Source organism: Octopus bimaculoides, chromosome 1 (assembly GCF_046866305.1).
Source record: "Octopus bimaculoides isolate indiv1 chromosome 1, ASM4686630v1, whole genome shotgun sequence".
NCBI lineage: Eukaryota > Metazoa > Mollusca > Cephalopoda > Octopoda > Octopodidae > Octopus > Octopus bimaculoides.
The window spans coordinates 127,755,139-127,778,986 of NC_142928.1; the positions used below are offsets into that span (position 1 = coordinate 127,755,139).

The 23,848-nt window shown below is 36.5% G+C and overlaps 1 protein-coding gene across 1 annotated transcript in view; it reads right to left on the minus strand.

Annotated features, from left to right (window-relative positions):
* Positions 1–8,017: 8,017 nt before the first annotated feature.
* The window catches only part of LOC106868011 (ATP-binding cassette sub-family F member 1), a 30,390-nt gene continuing 14,559 nt past the window's right edge, over positions 8,018–23,848 (minus strand). The window contains exons 10-20 of the mRNA XM_014913108.3: positions 22,118–22,201; positions 21,323–21,447; positions 16,586–16,698; positions 14,823–14,997; positions 14,135–14,209; positions 13,952–14,022; positions 12,744–12,776; positions 11,780–11,851; positions 10,021–10,182; positions 9,521–9,593; positions 8,018–8,376 (exon numbers count right to left, since the gene is read on the minus strand). Of these exons, the coding sequence (XP_014768594.1) occupies positions 8,192–8,376; positions 9,521–9,593; positions 10,021–10,182; positions 11,780–11,851; positions 12,744–12,776; positions 13,952–14,022; positions 14,135–14,209; positions 14,823–14,997; positions 16,586–16,698; positions 21,323–21,447; positions 22,118–22,201 (1,168 nt within the window). The 3' untranslated portion in view covers positions 8,018–8,191. The remainder of the gene's footprint in view (positions 8,377–9,520; positions 9,594–10,020; positions 10,183–11,779; positions 11,852–12,743; positions 12,777–13,951; positions 14,023–14,134; positions 14,210–14,822; positions 14,998–16,585; positions 16,699–21,322; positions 21,448–22,117; positions 22,202–23,848) is intronic.

Here is a 23,848-nt window from a genome sequence, read left to right on the forward strand (position 1 = left end):
TCTATTGCTTTTCTAATGGTAAATGTGGCAAAAATCAAATATGACAGGGTAATTTGTTAAGCATCAGTCTTTTTTGTTCTTTCAATGATGTTTATATTTTTCACCGATGTACATTGGCTAAAGATATATATCATCATCGTTGTTTAATGTCCACTTTCCATGCTGGCATGGGTTGGATGCAACTGTCTTACCAGAAATATAGCATCAGTAGTGCTTTTCCCTGGCACAAACCCAAACTGCATCTCGTCTAAACTATGACCCTTTCTATGACTTTCATTACCTGATCCAGCAACTTGATACCTCTGTAATTATTTGTATCTAATGCATCACCTTTACCTTTGTAGCAGTCGACTATGGTGCTGCTACACCTGTAATTGGGTATGACTCCTTCATGTATCACCTGATTGATTATACTGGTGACTAGACTATAGCCAACATGGCCAGATATTTCAAGCATCTCTGCGGTGATTCCTGATGAGCTGGGGCTTTCCCTGTCCTCATACCCTTAATTGGTTTATCTACCAAGGTACTGTCAATTCTCTCCTATGACATCATGATTCTCTCTCACACACTGTCTTGCGACATGAAACCCTTCAAGTCTTTGGTCCGCACAACATAGAACATCGGCAAATTTTTTCTTATCTGCTTCCCCTCTGGCTAAGTAAACCCGTCTCCTAGTTTCCCTTCTGGCAATCTGATACAATTCCCTGCTACCACCAGTTCTTCCATGCCTGTTTCTTTTCCCTAATGGCCCTGTCAACTACATTGTTGTACGACCACGTTACCTTGGGTCGAGAGGGGTCTTTGCACCATCTACAGATCTGGTCAATAGCCCTCAACAGGTTGTCCCGCAGAAATCTCCAGTTGCCTTCCACATCATGTGATGCTATATCCCCCTCTATCTTGTCAAAAGCTTTGAGAAAATACGTCTGTAAATCTCTGTCCATTCGCAGGATCCTTAAGCTTCCAGACCCTTCTCCATACTGGCCATCTTCTGGGTATCCATTTAGCCCTGATCCTGAAGTCACTAACTACTAATCTATGTTGTGGGGTGCATTCTTCACCTGGGAAGGTTTTGGCATTTGTAAGTAGCCATCTTTCCCATTTCCTGGAGAGGATGTAATCAGTTTGACTAGTGTGTCCACCAGATTGGTAGGTGAATAGGTGGCTGGCAGGTTTCCTGAAGTTAGTATTACAAACCATAAAATCATTTGCATCGCAGAACTCCAGCAGCCTGGTTCCCTCCTAATTGCAGGAACCAGACCATAGCCTCCATGTACGCCATGGAAGCCCTCTGCATGTTGTCCAACATGTCCATTGAAGTTGCCAGCTACAAAGAGAAGGTCCCTGTCCATCGTTGATGAAGTAGTCTGCAGGAGGGTGTCATAAAACCTGTCTTTCTGTTCATCAGATAGCCCTGGCTTAGGAACATAGGCCCAGATAATGGTTGCTAAACCATGTTGCAGCAGTAATCTAATCTAATATTCCATCACAGACTCCGACTACCTTGATTACCTTATCAACCTGTTTCTCTGCTAGATATATACTCACGCCCCCGACCCCATCAGTATTCCCTGCCCAGAAAATCTGATGTTCTTTGTCTCTGAGGAACCTAGCAGAACTTCCTCTCCACCTTACTTCTTGGATGCAGCACAAATCTACATGTCTCCATTCAAGTATCTCAACAATCAAACCAGACCTTTTCAGTGAGCCAACCCTGAAGGTGTGGGCCCATGAGACCCTGGGATGGGGGACAGCAGCATCATGTACCTGAAAAGAAAGCTCGCATTTGGCAGAACTCATAAACATTCCTGCACACACTACACCATCATTCTTTATGTGCTACATAATCACTACGTTACATAGGAGGAGACAAATCCTAAGTAGGGATGGAGGAGCATTAAGCCTTTGGAGGTAGAGAGAGACATCTGATAGAGGTAAGAGGATAGAGACTTCCAATACAGGTGGTGGGGGTGGGAAGGGCAGGCTATAACCAAGAGTTTTCAGTCGGCCAAATTGACATAATTAGATAAATGAATGAATAAATGAGCGTGAAATAGGGAGAGAGAGAGGATCAAGTGTAGGGATCTTAAGTTTTTTTCTCTAAACATACAGCATGAAAGATGAAACTGTGTTTATATAAATAATGAAATGAAATAAGAAGATAATTAAGATTGGCACTGAAAAGGAGAGGTTTAGCTGTGTGTTAGGTTGAAAAACAAGGTCTCTTATCTGAACATCTGGTATTCTACTCCTTTTGACGAGGTGTTAAAATATGAAGTAGGGGAATCTGAATGAGCTAGTTTATATAGGGTGGGGTAGTGGAGCAGGGTAAAGTGTTGGAAGAAGCAAGTGGTTATTGAAACAGAGATCTTATGGATGCTTTTGAAGCGTCATCAGAGTTGTTTCTGCAGCCTTAGAGGGCTTTGGGTCTTTCAACATCAGATCTTCTCCACTTAACCCAGCTGGGTTGACCAAGTCTCAAACTTGCATCCCTGTAGCTCAAACCACTGGTCTGCTCGTTTTATTTCAAACCACCCTGTGGCCTTTTCTGCAGCTTCAGTAATGGAGTTTATAGCCTTTCTCTTTGCAACACCAGTAAGTTGTTGCCCAGTTAGAGCTTTGCAAAATGAACACACCACAAATCCTAGGGAGCACATTTCAATTGCCTTGCAACGGGCCTGCTGGTCCTAATTTTATGCACTGCTCTTCCAGCTCCTGGTACTTGGCAGGCCTCCCCTCATAAGCATTCTCCATATATTTACATATATATATATCAGAGGTGACTCTAGGTCTTCAGCGTCACTCAGGCTCATCACAGATTTCACATAAGATACATGCTTACTCAAAAATTTCTAGGCCAAATGGCTTATTCTTTTTATATCTAGCATTATGTCTTTCTCCATTACTAAGTTAAGGGTAAAAATAAAGCAACCCTGCAAAACACAACTGATCTTTACACAGCAATCGAATAATGGCAGCACAAATCAAATAATGAGTGCACAACAAACATCACTGATCTGACTGTTGCCTGTATTCTTGACAAGAGATGCCAGTTTGTCTTTTATACCTATCAGGCTCGTTCGTATTAGCCTGAGTTGCTGGATAATTTTTTGTTCCTTTAAGAATATTGTAGAAGGGAAACTTTTCATATATTGGAATTCAAATCCTAATCTCTATAGAAATTTATTGCTTCAAGAAAACATTGAATTTGAATTACTTTTAATTTTTACAATTATAGATAACAACTCTGGCTGTAACTTCTGAGCCCAAGTCAGGCGAGTATGAACAATGTTGAGAGAATGTCTGCTATGAATGATATTTTTTGACAGAGCATCTCTAAGACGACCACCAGATGCTGAATGAAAATAACCGAACTGCAATTAGGCTCACTAAAAGTAGCCCGAGTTATTGGCTACTATTATATGCTTGAAGTCAGTGTTGGCAGAAATTAAATCAGCTTGCAAATATACGTTCATTTTACTAAATTTATACTCGGGCTAAGCCCGAACAGCCCGAGTCACCACTGATATATATATATCTATATATACACACACACATACACAGAATATCAAGTAATAAACTTTATACTTTATGAGCCAGCCTCTAGTTTATTGCCAAAAATTATCAGCTCTCACCCAAATCACACCATGCTATCTTTGAAAGTTATAAAGGAAGATGAGCAGGCCATTGATGGAACACTTCTGATCTTAGGTCTGTAACAGTAACGGACAAGTAGACCAGCATTATAAACTTATACCTACTTTCCCAAGCTAGCATGGGTTGGATGGTTTACTGGTTTCCTAGTTGGTTTAACTCTTTAACATTTAAAGTGGCTGTATCTGGCCCAAATATTCTGCCTGTTGTATGGTCAAACCAGTCAGATCTGGCCTCTCACACCTTCCTTACAATGTCATTTTACAAATAAACAATTACATCAAATTCTCAAAGTTACGAGATAATGCGTTTAATTCAGAACAATGTGAATAAATAAGCATTACATTTGACAGAGTAATATGAATGCTTGAGGATTAATGGTCCACATAATGCTCATGTATTCTATTTGACACAGTTTCTAGAGTTGGATGTCCAACCATTTTACAAATGTTCTTGGTGTATTTTATAGCATCAGCAAAACTCAAGTGTCCTCTTTATTCCATGTTACCTCTATTCATTCATTGGCAGATAAACAAGAAAGTGATGGAGGCAGCAAGATGTATTTTCATTAGTCAAGGAAGCCTCTAGCTGGTTACTCAATTTGTGTAATAAAAAGATGCATTGGATAATCTTAGATCCTTCCTCAAAGTGCAATGGTCATGATTATAATGTTTCAGAGCCAAATGAGGCCTAAATAACGATTTCCATGTTGCCTTCTGCTTAGGCAAATGCATTAATTCCTTAACACCGACAAAAAACGACTTATCACCTAGGGCCAGTTTTGACCTGCACAATAATTTCCATGTTGCTTCCTACCTAGGAGACTTTCTGCTGGCACACATATTTGTTTCTTAACATTGAGAAATGACTTACCACCTAAGCAATCCTTCTTTCTCTGTCTAACTTATTGATCTCTAATTCAGTGTCCCAATTGTTAAAAGGTCGGGTCAGATTTTTATTTGATAAGAAAGTTGTTTATATTTCCCAACCACATGGTTTCGGGTTCAGTCCCACTGTGTGGCACCTTGGGCAAGTGTCTTCTACTATAGCCTCAGGCCAACCAAAATCTTGTGAGTTGATTTGGTAGATGGAAGCTGAAAGAAGCCTGTCATATATATATGTGTTGTGTGTCTTTGTCCTCCCACCACTTGACAACTGGTGTTTTGCATCCCTGTAACTTAGTGGTTCGGCAAAAAGAGGTCATATAATGAGTACCAAGCTCAAAAAATTAAGTACTGGAATCGATTCATTTGACTAAAACTTCTTCAAGGTGGTGCCCCAGCATGGCTACAGGTTAATGAATGAAACAGATAAAAGAAACCGTTTTGTACTATAACTAAAGCATTTTAATCTAGTTTACCTTTGCTAGGTCTTATTCATCACTAAAACTATTGTAAGCCTTCTAATTAGACAGGGGCTCTAATTCTTTTAGGAGAGAAACTTAGCTTATTGCAGGTAAAGTTCAGGATTTGAGAAAAGTAGTTAGTCTGCCTTGGCAACAGTCACATTATATGATTATTCAATTGTGATGAGTGAAGAATTTTGTTTCAGGTTTTTTAATCTTTGTCTGAAAGTAAAATTGTGCTGCAAGTTGGTTAATGAAGCTAGTTTTGTTAGTTTTCAGCAAAAGTGATGACACCATATTTTTTCTCAGCTGAAAAATAAGAATTCAAATCATGTGGTTTTTCATTCTTCAAGGTAACAGAACTTAGGGAATTGTTTTGGTATGCTATAGAGCTCTGAAAGAAAATGAAAGATAATTGGTGTTTAATTGCTTGCAGTGCACTAGAACCATCAGGCCAATGAAGACTTGATACAAATGGATGATCCTCAACATATAAACCAGAATGTAGTCACTACCAGTGACTGACTTTATTCTGAAATTTTGTGTCAGAACATTGATCAGTATGGTCTTCAATTTCATAAGAAGCCAACTTTTGGTATTTAAAAAAATTTCCACTATATTAATTATGATATATCAACTAACTTGATCAGTCTCTTAGTTCTGGTAAGAGTTTGATAATACAAAATTATGAAAATAGTTTTGACAAAGATTTCTGTCAAGTTGTTCAAAAGTAATCTGAAACCAATTCTGATGGTTATTATCACAGGGCAGACTGGTTCTGAGGTTAACAAGTTCACTGCACAAGCCATTTGTTCAATTCAAATACATCAACTTGGATAAGTGTTTTCTACAATAATCTCATACTGACTAATGATTTTTGAGAGCAATTTGTAAACAGATTCAGTTGTGTGTGTAAATATAAATATATATATATATATAGAGAGAGAGGTATGTGAAATTTATGGTATTTATATCCTTGGAAGGGACATAATTTAAATGACTTAACCATTCAATAATGTCCTCTTTTCGATGCTTGCATGGGTGAGATGGTATATCTGAAGCAGGTTTTCTATGGCTTGTTGCCTTTCCTGTCACCAGTCCTCACCTGTTTCCAAGCACAATAATTTCCCCATGCCTAGACATGTTTTCATGGAGGACTGCTTACAAGGGACATCACTTATATAATGGCAGTGCTCATTTTTATATGTAATGTATAATGTCTAAACTGATGGTAGGTCTTTCATAGTCTGAGAAAGACAGTTCTACAATTTCTTGCTGAACAAACCTGCACAAACGGTTTGTTTAAAGTGAGTAAATGTGCGTGTTGTACAATAGCTTGCTCACGCCATCAAATTGATGTCAGCTGAACAGGTGCACGGTGTACCACATATCAGGTGTCAAAGTATTTTGATCAAGAATATAGTGCACTGCTTGATCCAGGAATTGAAACCACAATCTTATGATTGTGAGTGCAACAATGTAACAACTAGGTCATGTGCTCTCAGCAATGTCAAGACTAGGAGACACAAATACACATATACCATGGGCATTTTTCAGTTTCTATCAAATTTACTTACAATGCTTTGGTTGCTCAAGGTAGCACATGTAGGACTGAACCTGAAAACACATGATTGGGAAGAAAACTTCTTAGTTACACAGCCATGCCTAACTTAGATCCATCATGAGCCCTAAGAATCATAAAGTTAGAACATAATCCAGTTTCCATGGCATACAACTGCGATTACAATCCCCACTGAACTGAACTGGATGCTAGTCTAGAAGAGGGTTAACTTCTTAGCTGTTGAATGAATTGAACTGGAGCAATGTGACATGATGCACTTTGTTAATGAACACTAAATACCACCCAGTCTGGGAATCAAAATCACTATCTTTTGAAGAGTGCAACACTCGAAACATTAAGCTACAGGCCTTCAACATGCCTAGCAGTATAAAAACTGGCATCAATAAAATAGGTAAAAACCTTGAAGACTGAAATCAATGAAAAAATATAGTGTGTTTGTAGTTATAGAAACAATTATCAAAAGAATATGTTACTCCACTCACTTTTTTCTGCTTGTTTAGAAAAATGTAAGAATCATCATCATTTAATGTGTTTTCCATACTGGTATGGGTTGGACGGTTTAACAGGAGCTGATCAGCTGAAGGTCTGTTCAGGCTCCATATCTATTTTGGCATGGTTTCTAGAGCTGGATGCCCTTCCTAATGCCAACCACTTTACAGTGTACTTACAAAAATGTAAGGAAAGTATGTAAATTTATTTTTATACATAAACCTTGTTACAAAAAAAATTAGCTGTTCCTTTTAATAACCACTCTTATATTGCCAAGAGTTGGTTGAGGTCACAATATGTCTTCTCTCTCTGTGTTATGGTTCAGTTTACACATAAAAATTAGCATTTGAAAATTTTCTCTACGATTCAATTTTAGCTTCTGTTTGTTCATTATGTTTGAAATTAATATTCTAAACCTAACTTTTACTCCATTGTCAACCAATGTTTTCTCTAGTAATTTCTTCAATTAATTGTGCTGACATGAAAGTTCGGTGCAACCCTGTGGCTTGCCAGATCCTGTTAAACCATCCAACCCATCCCAGCATGGAAAATGGATATCAAATGTTGATAATGAAGTTAATGAGGGCACCTGCTCTTATTAGAAGGTCATCTGATCTGCTAATAATAGTAGCAAATTATATGTCAAATCACAACCTACCATCTTAGAAACATAAAGGAGATGTTAGATAATGTTGTCCAAGAAATTTATAAAAACATGCAATAATCAAGACAAAAGTAGGCTTCATCATAGTTCTGCTCAATTAGGGTTAACCTTGTACTAAACTAATTTCAATAGTGTACATCTAACAAAATCATAACTGATTTCTTCACATTTGTCACATACTCACTTCATTCACTGTCCATGTTTTACTACTACAAAGCACTGCTCTTCTTACAGGGTTATTTGTACAGTATACGAAAAAACTGTGATAAATATACCAGCAGAAAATTTCATCAGAGCATTTTATTTATTTCTTTAAGAATATATTGCCAAGAATCTTTCATTGAAAGGAGTAAATCTTTAGTATTAACCAATTATTAAAACAAAATTAATTGCCTTGATAGAATGTGATACAGATTACAGATTTATTTTTTTCCCTATAAAATATCCACTAAAATCATTTAACGGAAGAAGCTGAAGCAGCTGCAGCATTGGCCAGTTCCTCTCCAAGTGATGTGAGCAGCTCACAGCGATAGTCATCAAAGTCACCTTCAATTTCATTTATAGTGCTGTCTTCTATCACCATTAACTGGCAGTTCGTCTCTCTGATCAGTCGTTCATCGTGGCTCACTATGATCACACCTGTAAAGATTAAAGCAAGTATGTAAATCCAAGGAAATGTAACTCATAAAAAATATCGAGCAGTTAAGATTGGTGCTGTTTTATGGAGTAACTAGCAGCGTTTTAGAAAGGTTGTCCTTTGTACTATATAGAATACTTCCATTATCACTGTATTAACTAGACTATCAGATGTCATAAATCACTGATTACAGGGTACTCCTGATTCTTTTTCATCTTGGTTCAAATTCTTCAACTAAATTGTCTTCCCATTGTTGTGGAAGCCACTAAGGGGTCTTTTCTGATCTCTTGGATACTACCAATTGTTTGCAAACCTTTTGACGTCCAGCCTGGCATAACTTGTGCTTTTGGTATTCTGCAATAATGTTGTTCACTCTGATTTGTTCTTAAATTATCTCGTTTTAGACATGTTCTTGCAACGATATTCTTAGCAAGGATCTGTCCATGGCTTTTTGCCTCATAACCAATCGATGTTCTTCTCTCTTTGCAATAGCCCATTTCTGCATATAAGAACTCAGGTAGGATAGTACTGTTGAAGAGTTGGCCATTACAGAGTAAGTGAATTTCCACATTGGTGATTCTCATTTGAATCATTCTGCTTTTACCTGCTTTGTCGTAAGGTGAGTAGAGCAAATGGTGCTCAGTACTTGCTGAATGGTACCAGTGATGAAATGAAATCTACATTCAAAAATCATTCAACAAAGAAACCTCTGTGTGATTGTTTAAGTGTTAGAAATAACAGCTAAATCTCACTGGTGTTCAACAACTTTTTAAACAGCTAAAGAAGGTGATCTTGATGGGATCACTTGATGCTATAAAAAATAGCTGCCAAATCTCCTTCTAACTGCATCTGGATTTTTTAAAAAAAGAACACATTGCATAATATGTGTAAAAGAGATGATGTCATGGATGGAATGTCTATGATTGCAAGAATGCTCAATTAAGGTTGACTAGGAGGTTAAACAACATGTTCTTCAATACATACATCTGTTAGCAAGATTGCTGTTTATAGAAGTACAATATCAACTACATATACCAGTGCATGTGTAACTGGAACAGAAGCCTGTGCCTATCAGTAACTAATATTGATATTAATTCTGTATAAAATACTTGTAAAATAATTTGAATTTAAGTAGAGTTTACAAACCTCCTTCATAATCATTAATTGCATCAGCAAGAGCATCAATTGACTCTATGTCCAGGTTGTTGGTAGGTTCATCCTAATAGAGAAAATATAACATTTTTCTTGATTGTTTCTTCATTTAATTACAAAAGCACATAAACAAGACTTTGGATTGTAGCACATGATAGATATGAATTATAACAAAGATTATACATTATATAAATGGTTTCTAATTTAGGTACAAGACCAGCAATTTTGAGAGGAGAGGTTAAGTTGATACTATCAACCCCAATACTTGACTGGTACTATATTTTATTGACATCAAAAGAATGAAAGGCAAGGTTGACCACAGCAGGATTTGAGGAATAGAAAAATGCTATTTGTGAGTGAAATAGAAAATAGAATAAATAAATAGCCAACTAAATAATTTAACTAGTATCTAGTTTATTTGACAAACAATGATTCTATCAGAAGGAAATAAAATATAAAAGAAAAAGGATAATAATATAGAAATATTTTTTTACCAAAATGACAACATCAGGTGCTCTACAGGTTAGTTCTGCTAATGCCACTCTTGCCTTCTGTCCACCTGAAAGGTCTCGGTTAGCAATAGTGTGAGCATGACTAGATAAACCAAATCGGCCAAGTGTTTTTCTGGCATCTTGACAGGGCATATTGAATAAACGCTGAAAGTAAAATATGTCAGTTGAAAGAACAAAAGATTCTACTTGAAATGTTATAGAGCAAATAAAAAATAAGATCAGTGCTTCTAAAATAGTGTTTCATGAAGTATCAGGTTGTATGGTGGATTAAAAAAAATATAATTTAAAGTTTTAGAAAATCCACACTTGGGGGTGGGGGTCTCCTAGTAATTTATAATAAGTACATTTAATAAAACAGGTAAGTAATGGATTTTGTTTTACATTTTTATTTCTAAATTAAAAAAAGCTTTTAATAAATTTTCCTTGTATGATGTGCGAGTTATATTCTTTTGCTCTCAAGTCTGAGATGCAGTAAATTAGATGAACAGATAAATAAAAAGGAAACAGTGTAATAAATCAAACATAGCTTTATCTAAGGCAGTGGTTCTCAACCATTTTTTGCCTGTGGGCCCCCATAGCCATTTGAAGTTTTAGGACATCCCATTATATTTTTAGAATATTATTAGAAATTGTATTAAAAAAATGTTAAAATATTTTGTGTCTTGTAGAAGTATAACTGATTTTATTGCATAATTTTTAACAACAAAATATTGTATGGACCCCCAAGGGTCATGTGGACCTTGGTTGAGAACCACTGATCTAAGGTGCTGAACTACTGATAGCATAGGTCTAAGCTGTGTTTATGACTGTCATTGTGCTTCCCATATCAACAAAACATAACTCTACTAGTTCCATAATGAAATCCAGGATAACTCAAGAAAACAAATGAAGATCTGCATTGGCAATAATAAATCAAAAGGAAAATCTGGGGGTTGTTGAACAATTTAAATTGCTGTGAGCAGAAAGTCTGAGAGAATAATAGAAAGATGTGATGAGAGTTGTTTGCTGGTACAATCAGGTAGACAGCTGTAGAGCAAGAATCTGAAATGTTAGACTTTATATTTAAATTATTCAACATTCCACAAACTCCAGCTCACCAGAATGAAGAAAAAAAAAAAAAAAAAAAGAAACAAGTTTACTCTTTCTTACTTTGCATTTGAATGTTTATTTGTTGGAATAATCGATGTAAAATATTTTTTGCTTTGTTTTGTTTTTCAATACTACCATGAGTTAATCAAATAAATATTATTGGGGCAACCCTTCTGGTAACTTATCTATATCTGTTTTAAGCAAGCAATTTTCATTTCACTCTTCTACAAAAGTGCAGAGTTGCAGAGGATTTGTTGAGCCTGTAGCTCAGTATATTTTTCAGGTGAAAACCAGCATGCAAACATTTACACACAAAATGGGCTTCTGTATAGTTTCCATCTATCAAATCCACTTACAGACCACTAGTTGGTTTGGGCTATAAAAGAAGATGCTTGTCCAAGGCATCATGCAGTGAGACTGAACTCAGAACCACATGGTTAAGAAGAGAACTCCTTAACTACACAGCCAAGCCTGCATCTGAATTAGTTTTGAAAAAAAAGAGTCCAAATGAAATTCACAACAATTATAATACTGATTCATGTTATTCTGAAAGAAGATTTTCTGTTAAGAAACAATGAATGTTCTATAAAGAAAATAATATTGCAGATAAATGTATTGATAGAAATTTTGCAAAACAACAATGATTACTTACCATAAGATATTCTGTTGGACTCTCGCTTAAGTTCAACTGGTCAGCTGAATGCTGATCATATTTACCTATCCGCTGTACAAAGAAATGATGGTAGATTTTAGTCAGATTCAAAGAATATAGCAACAATTGGACAGGTCTAGGTTGTAGTCTAAATGTTTGTAATATGATTACTAGCTTTCTGAGATCATAGACCCAAATTTTATTGCAGTCCAAATGAGCTTGTCTTGTCAACATTGCTGGAAAAGGAAGCCACCTTCTTTTCACATTTGGGCAGTTTGTAGGGGGAAGTGCTTTTCAAATGTAAAAGTCATTTTTGCCAACTATTCCATATAATGTCTGTCTCTCCATGCCAGCAAGGGTTACTTGAGGGAGGATTTTTACAGCCAAATGCTCTTTCTATCACTAATCTCCACCTCTTTTTCAAGTAAGGGAAATTAAATTTCAGAGGAATTTGAAAGCAAGTGCGAGAAGGTGATTTATCAACAGGAAATGTCAATAGACATAACTGGCTGTAGCACAGCATCAAACAGTGAAATCACTATCTATAGTGTAGCTCACTGCAGATTATAAACATTCACACACACATGATGGGCTTCTTTCAGTTTCCATCTATCAAATTCCCTAACAAGTCATTGGTTGACCCAGAGGCTATAGCAGAAGACACTTGCTCAAAGTGTTATGCTGTGGAACTGGACCCAAAGATACATGATTGAGAAGCAAACTTCTTAATCACACAGTTATAATCTCAGGCATGCTAACTAAGAAAAGTGGATTTGTGTGTTCTTTAAACTCTTAATGAACACAAAACAGTGATATTATTTATATGACAAGTTAATTGAAATTGTCTTTTATTAAAAGAGTGATATTATTTATATGACAAGTTAATTGAAATTGTCTTTTATTAAAACTTTGAAGAATAACTTTTAGTTTAGTAAACAAAAGACAATGAAAGTGGTTTACTTACAAGCCTGTGATTTTGTTTCACTTCTCCTTTAGTCTAAGAAATAAAGAAAAAAAAAAACAAGTATTTTAAATGATTTTTCTTTCTTTTTTTGTACTTCATTCATGTTGCATGAAAAGCAAAGTTAACAAAGTTGTTAATTACAGGCAATGAAGTTTCTGGTAGAACCTTGTACTATAGAAGAAATACTTGAGAATCATTCTAGCTTTCTATGTCTTATATAATAAAAATTTAGCCATAAAGGCAGTGCTCCAGTATGGCTGCAGTCAAATGACTGAAACAAGTAAAAGAGTAAAAGAATATATAGAATATTTTATTTAAAGAGAATGTAACTTAATAAATCACAAAATGCAATTGATATGTAAATAAGGATTTCTGAAATTAAAGTATCATCATACTGCAAAAATTAGGTACTTAAAAATATCACTGATAATTAGGATGACTGTTAATGACAATGATAATGAACCAAGTAATAAATCTTATTTCAATTTTCAAACTGAGCAATATTACTTATGTTGAAAATCACAACATACACCTCACCCACCATAAAATGTCTATTTAAAAACATTCATAATTCATAGAGAAAATTTGTAGTTTCCTTAGTTAAATCAGCTTTTAAAAAGAATGCTTATATTTACATTTAAGGAATGTAACATCATTTCAAGGTAGATTACAAATAAGTTTTATTGATCAGGTCAATTTTATGAACAGAGAATGCCTGTTCAAAGTAACATAGCTGCTGCTCCCATCTTTCAACTAGCTGATGTGACATCATCTTTCAACTTGGCTCTACTCAACAGCCCAATATTAACTTTGACTTTTCAGAATATATATATATACATATCTTCATTAGATAATGTGCAGAAGATGGTCGGTGGCCATACCTCTTACCATTTATCCCTTACTGAAATTGTACGCACATATAATGCTTTAACCCTTTTGTTACCAAACCGGCTCTGGCTCTGAGTACAAATGTCCTGTTTTCGTAAGTTTTGAATTAAAATCTTGCACCAAACCTTAGTCACAATTTATGTCCTAACTCTAATGAATGATAACTATGTTATTTTACTAAATTCTTTGTTATATTTAAAATAATTGAAAGAAACACAGAATATCTCAAAATAAATACAGTAACGAAAGGGTTAACAGATGTAAAATAAACAAAATATCTTTCACATGATAGCTTTATAGTAGCAATAACCTATACATACCGGATGAAGCTCTTTAGTTAATAATTTCAAGAAAGTACTTTTTCCCACACCATTGGGTCCAACAATGGCCACTGAAAAGTAATTCAAGAGGTAATTGTACATTATACTAATAAGCAATAATTTATCTAAATTATACAACCTGAAAAGTTACAGAAAGGGGAGAGAAAATTATGGAGTACATACCCCGAGATGACATATCAATTCCAAAATCTAGGTCTTGAAAAATATAATCAGTTGTTGCATATTTAAAATAGATACCTAAAAATAAACAGTGTGAATAATATTAGTATATAACTAACAAACTGCTAAAATAAAACACTAATAGCTTACTGAGAGAGGTGTATATTTTTTTATCATTTTTATAATGGATTTAAAAAATAAAAAAAATAAAACTGCCATGCAAAACAAAATATATCAAGTTTATAGACTAGTGATATATCCAAATGTAAAGATGTTTAACAGTGAAATGGCAATAATATCCAACACCTCTCTATACATCTTGATGTAATCATTTTACATGCGAGGTCCAATTCTACAGAAATATTCTACACATAGAGACACAAAAACAAGACAATTTGAAAGTCAGTTTGTAAAACAACTATTGTATTGTAGATTTTTTTCTTAAGAATTCACATTATTCTGTCAAAAGTATTTCTTATTTACTCATATGTCTTGAATTAATCTTGCATTACCTTGAAGCGTTGAGATTTTGATAAGGTAACTGTTAATTATTAGAATGACACTGCAGAGTAGGTGTGAGAGGCCAAAGCTGGCCTGTTTGAACATAAAACAGGTAGAATATTTGGGCTGGAAACGGTCAGTTTAAATACTAAAGGGTTAAAGGAGAGAAAATAGGAAATATTTCACATACTGTGGCACCCTAAAATTGGTGGATTTAAAGGAGCCGGATTAGGAAATGAAAATTTTACAATATAATCCCTTGGCTTTTGAAGAAGTTCAGTAGGTTTGATTTCCTCAGCAAATAAACTCTGTTTAGATTTGTTTTTCTGCTGTTTCCGTGTCAGAGCCTCTTTCTGTTTCGTTTCCTACAACAGAATCAAAAAGACACATAAATTATGACTAAAATTTAACCCTTTTGATATCAACCTGCCTGAAACTGCTCCCATTTCAATGATATAAATTCCATTTTGAAGGGATCTAAATTAAAACTTTCCAAGTGAATTTATGTTCTAAATATAGTTTAATAATGACTAAGTTACTTTACTAAATTCTGACAGAAATATAGTAACAAAAATGAATAATACAGCAGAGAAGATAGCTCATTAGCTGGGGCATCTGATACCACACACCTGCAATGTCTAACAGAAGAAACTGTTTTACTCTGTAATCTTCAAATACAATTTGGAGAAGTTCAGATAAAAATTGATATAATTATTTGCTAGGATTAGGACATTACAAGACCAATAACAACAATATTGGAGGTAACTGAAACAGGAGATCAGATGGTTTACTATAACTAATTTGAGTTCTATAATTGTCAAATTTGTCTTTCATCCTTCTGGAGTTGACAAAATAGACTGCAATACACTATACATGGTTCAACTCTACCCTGTTCATATTTGTACACTGGTTAGACAAGAGAAATATATATCTTTAGGGTAGATACAAAGTGAAGAACACTCATTATTAATCATAAATAATCTGAAAGCTGTATGCACTGAGGCAGTCAAGCTGCTGCAGAGCAAAAGACATTTGTTAGTAACAAAATTAAAGCTTATGGTGTAATACACAAGCCAACTTAATAGTGGATCAACAAAAGGTAGGTAACAACTCGGGTGTTGTTCCCTGCTTACCCACTATCCAGATTGGTGGCTTACAATCCAACTTCTTGTCAGAGAAACACTATACAGAGGGATGCAGATCTGCCTCTCAATTGATACCTTGTAAATCAAGATAGCCTCAGCTCAATGAGCCAACCTATGCATAAAAGGGTTTTATCCTTGTGAAAGCAACAAGTTTAAGTCTGACACAACATTCAGATAAGAATAAAAGGATTCAGTTTATGATAAAGTTAAAGAATATTGATTAGACATTAAAACAATTTTAGGAATCTGTTGGGTACAACTTCCTTATTACGGAATACCAGTTATTGAGACATGATAACTGTTAGGCTGTGTACTAGGTATCTGGACATAGGAGTTCAAATATTACATTGGACTCAAAACATAGGTAAATTACATAGCTCACTTCAGTTTTCTGATTCATAATAGAATTCATTTTAATTTAAAGCTGAACATTTCACAGCAAACTGGAATCTAGTGATAAAGACAAACACTACTGCATACATCAATCAACAACTTTCCAGCAGATATCTTTAACCTTATGCTTTTTTTCCCCATGCTAGCATGGGCCTTCTTCAGTAAAGCAGTTTACTACTTCTTCCTATGTCAATTTTAGTATTCTTCCACAAGTTTCTTCCACTTGGATTCCTTGGCATTTCTTTATCCAACTGTCATCCTTTATGTGCATCACATATCCATATCAGGACAATTTTCTCGCTTGCATAGTACATGTGATTCCTCTTACACTTGATTTTTCTCACAGCTATTTGTGTTCTTTCATTCATTTACACTAATGTTACACTAATCTACAGAGAAAAATATTTAAAGTTACCGCTTGTTTAGAAGATTTCCCAGAAGCCTTCAAGTCACGTAGTCTTTTCTCCTGTTTTTCATATTCTTTTAACTGTTCCTTTCGCTTTTGAATCAACATTTTTTTGAAGGCACCTGCAACAAATTGAGGGCAGACATAAAGGATTTTGTCAACAGACTTATAAAATATCCAATTTGTGAAAAATAAACACATTCATGCTTTAATCAAATAGAAGAGGTTAAAAAAAAAAAAGTAAATAGAGTAGTGATTGGCAAAAGTGATAGAATTTCAGATAAAATATGCTATAGCATTTAGCTATGTTTTGAGTTCAAATGCTGCCCAAGTTGATTCTGCCTTTAATCCTTCTAATGTCAATAAATTAAAAGTGCCATATACAATCTAGTATAAGTCATACTTTTTTCTCACAACAGAACATAAAAACTAGAATGTGACTTATCCACAGAACATATAGAAAATATTTGTTATATGGGTAAGTAGCAGTTCATAAAATATTAGTTTTGTTGTTTAGCTTCATTCTGAAATTGCACACTTTAATAATTTATCTATTTACAAGTCAATGACAAAAATATCATGGCAGTTTTTGAATCCCATAATTTTGTCTTGTGTTAGAAAATGAATTTGTTGTAATGAAAATATGGAGGTGATGGTGTGCATGTGCCTGAGTAGAAGCAGTATAATTTATGTAGTGTGTGATCTATCTACAAAACAAAACATGCAGCTGTATGTAATTAAATAAATGTAATAGAATTATCGAAATAAGAAAATTAAGATCTCAAGAGCTACAAAATATGTTTACACATAGTTCTGATAGATATATTATGAGGAAAAATATATTTAGTTTAGAATATTTTGATGGAGATTTCATCTATGTGTGTGTGTATCCTCATCATCATTTAGCATCTGTTTTCTATGCTGGCATGGGTTAGACCAATGGGAGTGTCCATGCAATAAAATAGTAAATTGGGGATCTACAATAGTATTTTACAAGCACCTGAAAAGATTTTGTTTTAAATGTGTGTATTGGTTTCTTTCTCTAACATTTCACATAGTTCAACCTACACAAGTTAATGTGTGAAATAAAAGTTTGAAAAAGTTTCTATAAAACTAGTTTTTAAACATCGAATTGTTATGAGGGTCCACCAGAATAAAGTAGTAGTCAAAAGAGCCCATGGATAAAAACTGGATGAGAACCTCTGGGTTAGACGGCTTGATGGTACTGGTAAGCCAGAGAGCTGCACCAGGCTCCAATCTGTTTTGGTTTGGTTTCTATGGCTGGATGCTGTTCCTAATGTCAATCACTTCATAGAGTGTAGTGGGTGTCTAATGTGTGTCACTGGCATGACTGCCTTTCACATGTCACCAGCACTGGCCATGACTACAATTTCACTTGGCTCGAAGTGTCTCCTCAAGTACAGTAAATCGCCAAAAGTCTTGGTCACTTGACTTTTGGTGATATGCACCCTTTCTTACCAACAAACATCACTTTCCTGTACAGTTTGCCATTACTCCCTCTTCTGCAAGCCACTCATTACTAACATCCAACACTGTCTCTTATCATCTCTACAACTACTCACTAATTACTCTCTCTCTCTCTCTCTTTTATCAGTAAACACTACTGCCCTTTCCTAGAATTCTCTATCATTACTCTTTTCATCAAACTTCTCTATTACTCCCTCCTCTACCACCTTGTCATTGTTTCACATTCTCACCCTAGTTCTTCCTCTGTCGTTACTCTCTCTTCTAGGACTCTTTAGTTATGCAAAGTACAAGACAACCTCATTAATAATAAATAGAGCAACAATAAAACATCCAGCACACTCTGGGAAAGTGGTATTTGGCAAATGAACAAAGATAATTTGGTGCTGAGAGGGAACTCTTAGTCCCTGCCAAGGACATAACCTTTCTAGTGTTAATGTCATCATAAAAAGCAAGTAGTACTCTTTGAAAAATAGTTGTTGTAGAAATGATATAAAAAAAATAAATAAATAAATGAACAAGATATGGTTTGCCAACTTGGTCGTGAAGGACAGTAACATTAAATAAGAACTGACTTAGATTGTGACAACCATCCAATGTATGTCAGCATAGGAAGTAGAAATAACATGATGACAATTGGAGATTTCTGCGGGACAACCTGTTGAAAGCCACCGACCAGATTTGTGGGTGGTGTAAGGTCCCCTCCCAACCCAGAGTAACGTGGTGGTGGAACAAGGAGGTAGACAGGGCTATTAGACAAAAGAAACAAGCTTGGAAGGACTGGAAGAACGGTGGTAGCAGGGAATTGTACCAATGTGCCAGAAGGGAGGCTAGGCGACAGGTTTATTTAGCCAGAGGGGAAGCAGATAAGGAAAGATTTGCCAATGTTCTGCGCCGTGAGGACCAAAGACTCGAGGTATTTCGTGTTGCAAGACAGTGTAGGAGAGAGAATAGTGATGTTGTAGGAGAGAAATGTGTTCGCATGGATGATGGTACGCTTGCATTAAATGAGGATGCAAAGAAAGAGGTCTGGAGATGCCACTACGATAGATTGCTTAATAAAGAGAATGAATGGGAGAAAGAGAGCCTGCCTTATGTCGACCCAATAGAGGGACCAGCTATCCGAGTTGATAGTACCAGGGTAGATAAAGCAATTAAGAGTATGAAGACCGGGAAAGCCCCCGGCCCATCAGGAATCACTGCAGAGATGCTCAAAATATCTGGCAGTGTTGGCTATAGCCTAGTCACCCGTATTACGAACCAGGTGATACACGAAAGAGTCATACCCTATGACTGGTGTAGCAGCATCATAGTCAACTGCTACAAAGGTAAAGGGGACGCTTTAGATACAAATAATTACAGAGGCATCAAGCTGTTAGATCAGGTTATGAAAGTTACAGAGAGGGTCATAGCCCAACTAATTAGGGAGCGAATCAATTTAGATGAGATGCAGTTTGGGTTCGTGCCAGGTAAAAGCACTACTGATGCCTTATTTCTAGTGAGACAGTTGCAAGAGAAATACCTAGCCAAGGATAAACCTCTGTACCTGGCTTTCGTTGACATGGAGAAAGCCTTTGACAGGGTCCCCCGATCCCTTATCTGGTGGTCAATGAGGAAACTTGGGATAGAAGAATGGCTAGTGAGAGCTGTGCGAGCCATGTACAGAGATGCGGCCAGTAAGGTGAGGGTTGGAAATGAGTACAGCAATGAATTCCGGGTAGAGGTAGGGGTCCACCAAGGTTCCGTCCTCAGCCCCCTATTATTTACCATAGTCCTCCAGGCAATCACAGAGGAGTTCAAGACAGGTTGCCCCTGGGAGCTCCTCTATGCTGATGACCTTGCCCTAATTGCGGAGTCACTATCAGAACTAGAGGAGAAGTTTCAGGTGTGGAAGCAAGGTCTAGAATTGAAGGGCCTTAGAGTCAACCTAGCTAAAACCAAAATCCTAATAAGTAGGAAGGTAGATAAAACACAAACCCCTTCAGGTAGATGGCCCTGCTCAGTATGTAGAAAAGGAGTAGGTAGTAATTCTATAAGATGTACCCGGTGCAAGCTATGGACACATAAGAGGTGCAGCAACATCAAAGGCAGGTTAACTAGCAAGTTAGTTTTTGTTTGTGGCAGATGTTCAGGTGCAATAAAGACTGCAAACAAACAGGAAACAACTTCTATCTCATTCCAGGGTGAAAAACTAGAGGTAGTCGATAGCTTCCGCTATCTGGGCGACCAAGTTAGTAGTGGGGGTGGGTGCGCTGAAAGTGTAGCTGCTAGAATAAGAATAGCCTGGGCAAAGTTTAGAGAGCTCTTACCCCTGCTGGCGACAAAGGGACTCTCACTCAGAGTAAAAGGCAGACTGTATGACGCATGCGTACGAACAACCATGCTACATGGCAGTGAAACATGGGCTGTAACTGCTGAGGACATACGTAAGCTCGCAAGGAATGAAGCCAGTATGCTCCGTTGGATGTGTAATGTCAATGTGAATACCCGTCAGAGTGTAAGTATCTTGAGAGAAAAGCTGAACATTAGAAGCATCAGTTGTGGCGTGCAAGAGAGACGATTGCGCTGGTATGGACATGTGGTGAGAATGGAGGAGGATAGCTGCGTGAAAAAGTGCCACACCCTAACAGTTGAGGGAACCCGTGGAAGAGGTAGGCCCAGGAAGACCTGGGCTGAGGTGGTGAGGCAAGACCTTCGTACATTGGGCCTCACCGAGGCGATGACTACGGACCGAGACCTTTGGAAATGGGCTGTGCGTGAGAAGACCCGGCAAGCCAAGTAAGATCGTTGCCAGTGCCCCTGGACTGGTTCTTGTGCGGGTGGCACATGAGATGCACCATTTTGAGCGTGGCCGTTGCCAGTACCGCCTGACTGGCTCCTGTAGGATTTTCGAGCGAGATCGTTGCCAGTGCCCCTGGACTGGCTTGTGCGGGTGGCACATAAAAGACACCATTTCGAGCGTGGCCGTTTTCGTGCGGGTGACACGTAAAAGCACCCACTACACTCTCTGAGTGGTTGGCGTTAGGAAGGGCATCCAGCTGTAGAAACTCTGCCAAATCAGACTGGAGCCTGGTGTTGCCATCCGGTTTCACCAGTCCTCAGTCAAATCGTCCAACCCATGCTAGCATGGAAGGCGGACGTTAAACGATGATGATGATGATGATGATGATGATGACTGAGTCATACACACAAATCTATATTATATCATCCTCTCACCCTAGTTCTTATCAAAGAATCATGAAGAAAAGAAATATACATTACCATAATTTCCTCGGTAATAGAAAAGTTTCTGTTGGTCTAAATGAATGATGTCAGTACATACATTATCTAAGAAACTCTGGTCGTGAGATACAACAAGTAAAGTCTTTTTCCATGTTTGTAAATAGCTAAAACAAAAATGGAAAATATCATTTAAAATCTGGTTAAAAACATAGTCCATGTTATATTAGGTTTCTGATGTTATGAAATTATCTGAAATTTTTAGTTTGTCTAAATTATCATGTCGGAACATCTCAATAGAAAACTTTGTTTGGTATTGTTCCTAACATATATTTTAAGATTTTTGTTTGAACATAGTTAGTCATAGCAAACTAGTGAATGATAGTCATCAAACTCTACAACAGTAGCCACCATTCCTTCACAAGAACAGTTCTCTGTTAACTACTCACTTCTTCCCACCGTCATGATCACATGGAAAAAAAAACCCATCATAGATGTTGGTATCAATCATTAATGTCTTCTATTTGTAAATATGTGACTAAGTGATTAAATCTAACCTCAAAATCTATAAGAAACATAAACACAGAGGGTGGTTTTCCTTAATATAAGAGATGGTCCATATAGAATTAACACCTTCATGGTACATGGGCACATTCTAAGGTTCTAAACATTAAGTTAAAATCTGACTGCCTGCCTAATGTCTATTACTCTGTTGTATGGACAATACTAAAATTATACCAGACAAGACAAAAAACGCCTTGTAAAATCATGCAGAAAAAAAGTTATACAAGTTTTTTATGGGAGAGAAAAAAGATGAAATTCAAATGAAATACTTACTTATCTAACCAAATAACAGCATTTAAATCTAAATGATTGGTGGGTTCATCAAGTAACAAGAGTGTTGGTTCCAGAAATAATGCTCTGAAAAACATTAAAATAAAGTAGTCTTCTTAATGTATTCTTTTCTTTAATGTCAAGGTGAGATCCACTGGAAAATAAGTACTGAAAGCTGTGTTATATGATCAACAAAGGTTTGTTACATATCTGCATTAGTAGACATATCAAAGAGACTGAAAAAGAGTGAGAAAAGGGAGGATGGACAAATGAAAGCATCAGTATGTGTGCATAGTCACCAAAGAGTTATAAAAAGATTTTAATAATACAAAATGTATTCACGCAGAGGTGTGAAATCTGTGATCTTAGGTTATGAGAAAGAGGGTATTTGCAAAAGTGTAGACTTCACTATTCTTGTTACTTGCTTTCCTCACTTGGTTGTCAATAATAATTTCCAGTTATAGCTGGCTCAAGCCTCCCTCACTTGCTCCTTCAAATGCATTTGCATACCACTCACCAAATATGCCACTAACATTTCAACCATATTTACTGCATTGAGGACATATATCTGACAATGCCTCTCACCATCCTCAGTAACGATGCTTATGGTTTCTCTTGGTTCTTAGATTCAACTCAAGCTGATAATTTGTTTCATCCCATACATGTTTCATGTAAGGGATGACTAATGCAGACACTCCAAACACCTGTCATCTCTTTTGTACCTCCAAACCATAATTGTCTCTGTACCTGTTGAGTTTTCTGACCACTGCTGTATCATGACTTTCTAACACACATCCACATACTACATAGCCACTGCTACCATGTCAATTTTCCATTAAAACTGCCTTCCTATGGTCTCTAGTTGTCTTATCACTTAGACTGGTGGCTTCTTGTCAGAATGCATTATAGCATCCTGGATTGAAAGAACTTTTTGGTTCTCTCCCTGACACTCTTCCACTAATCATTGATGCAATCATCTATTTGCCATCATCTTCAACAATACCCACTCTTACATGATGACACCCTTGATTCTTTTGTAGATGACACTTTTGTGCTCAAGTGTCATCAACTTTCAACCTCACACCAGGCCTGCACTGACTCCATAGACAGCCTCCCCCCAATCATCCTCCAATAGGGGTCATGTCAACAATCTTGTCTCATTCAAAAGCAAAATCTCAAAAACATAATTGCATCTCATCCTCATTTAAACAATAGCAGTATACAACCAGAGACTGCATGATAGTGCCAAATGTTAGGCCTCACTATCACTGAGGGCCTTTCATGGTGAACATACACTATAATATAACTAAGACTGTATCTTAAAGATAGACCTTTTTTCTTCATAGCCATAAAATACTTCAGCCTACAACAATTACTGACTTTTTCTCTCTATAGTACTCAGAAGAGGCCACAATAGAGAACTGCTCCTGAATCTGGACCAGTGCTACTGCACAGACAGACATCCTACATTACATCCAGAGGAAGTCCATTTCGTTGACTGGACTGGCATAAAGTCACTTACAGATATATTCCAGCCACTGACTCACAGATGTTCTGTCCTCTTTCTGCCTTTATTGTCATTTCTACAGTGGCCTCTCTTCCTCAAAGATGGTTGGTCTCATCCCACCTCCACTCAAGCACTCTTGATTTACTTGTCCCTTTTCTCATTACCCATGTATGTCTAATTTCCTAGGCCCCGCATTAACCACAATACTCATTCATTTCTTCCTATAT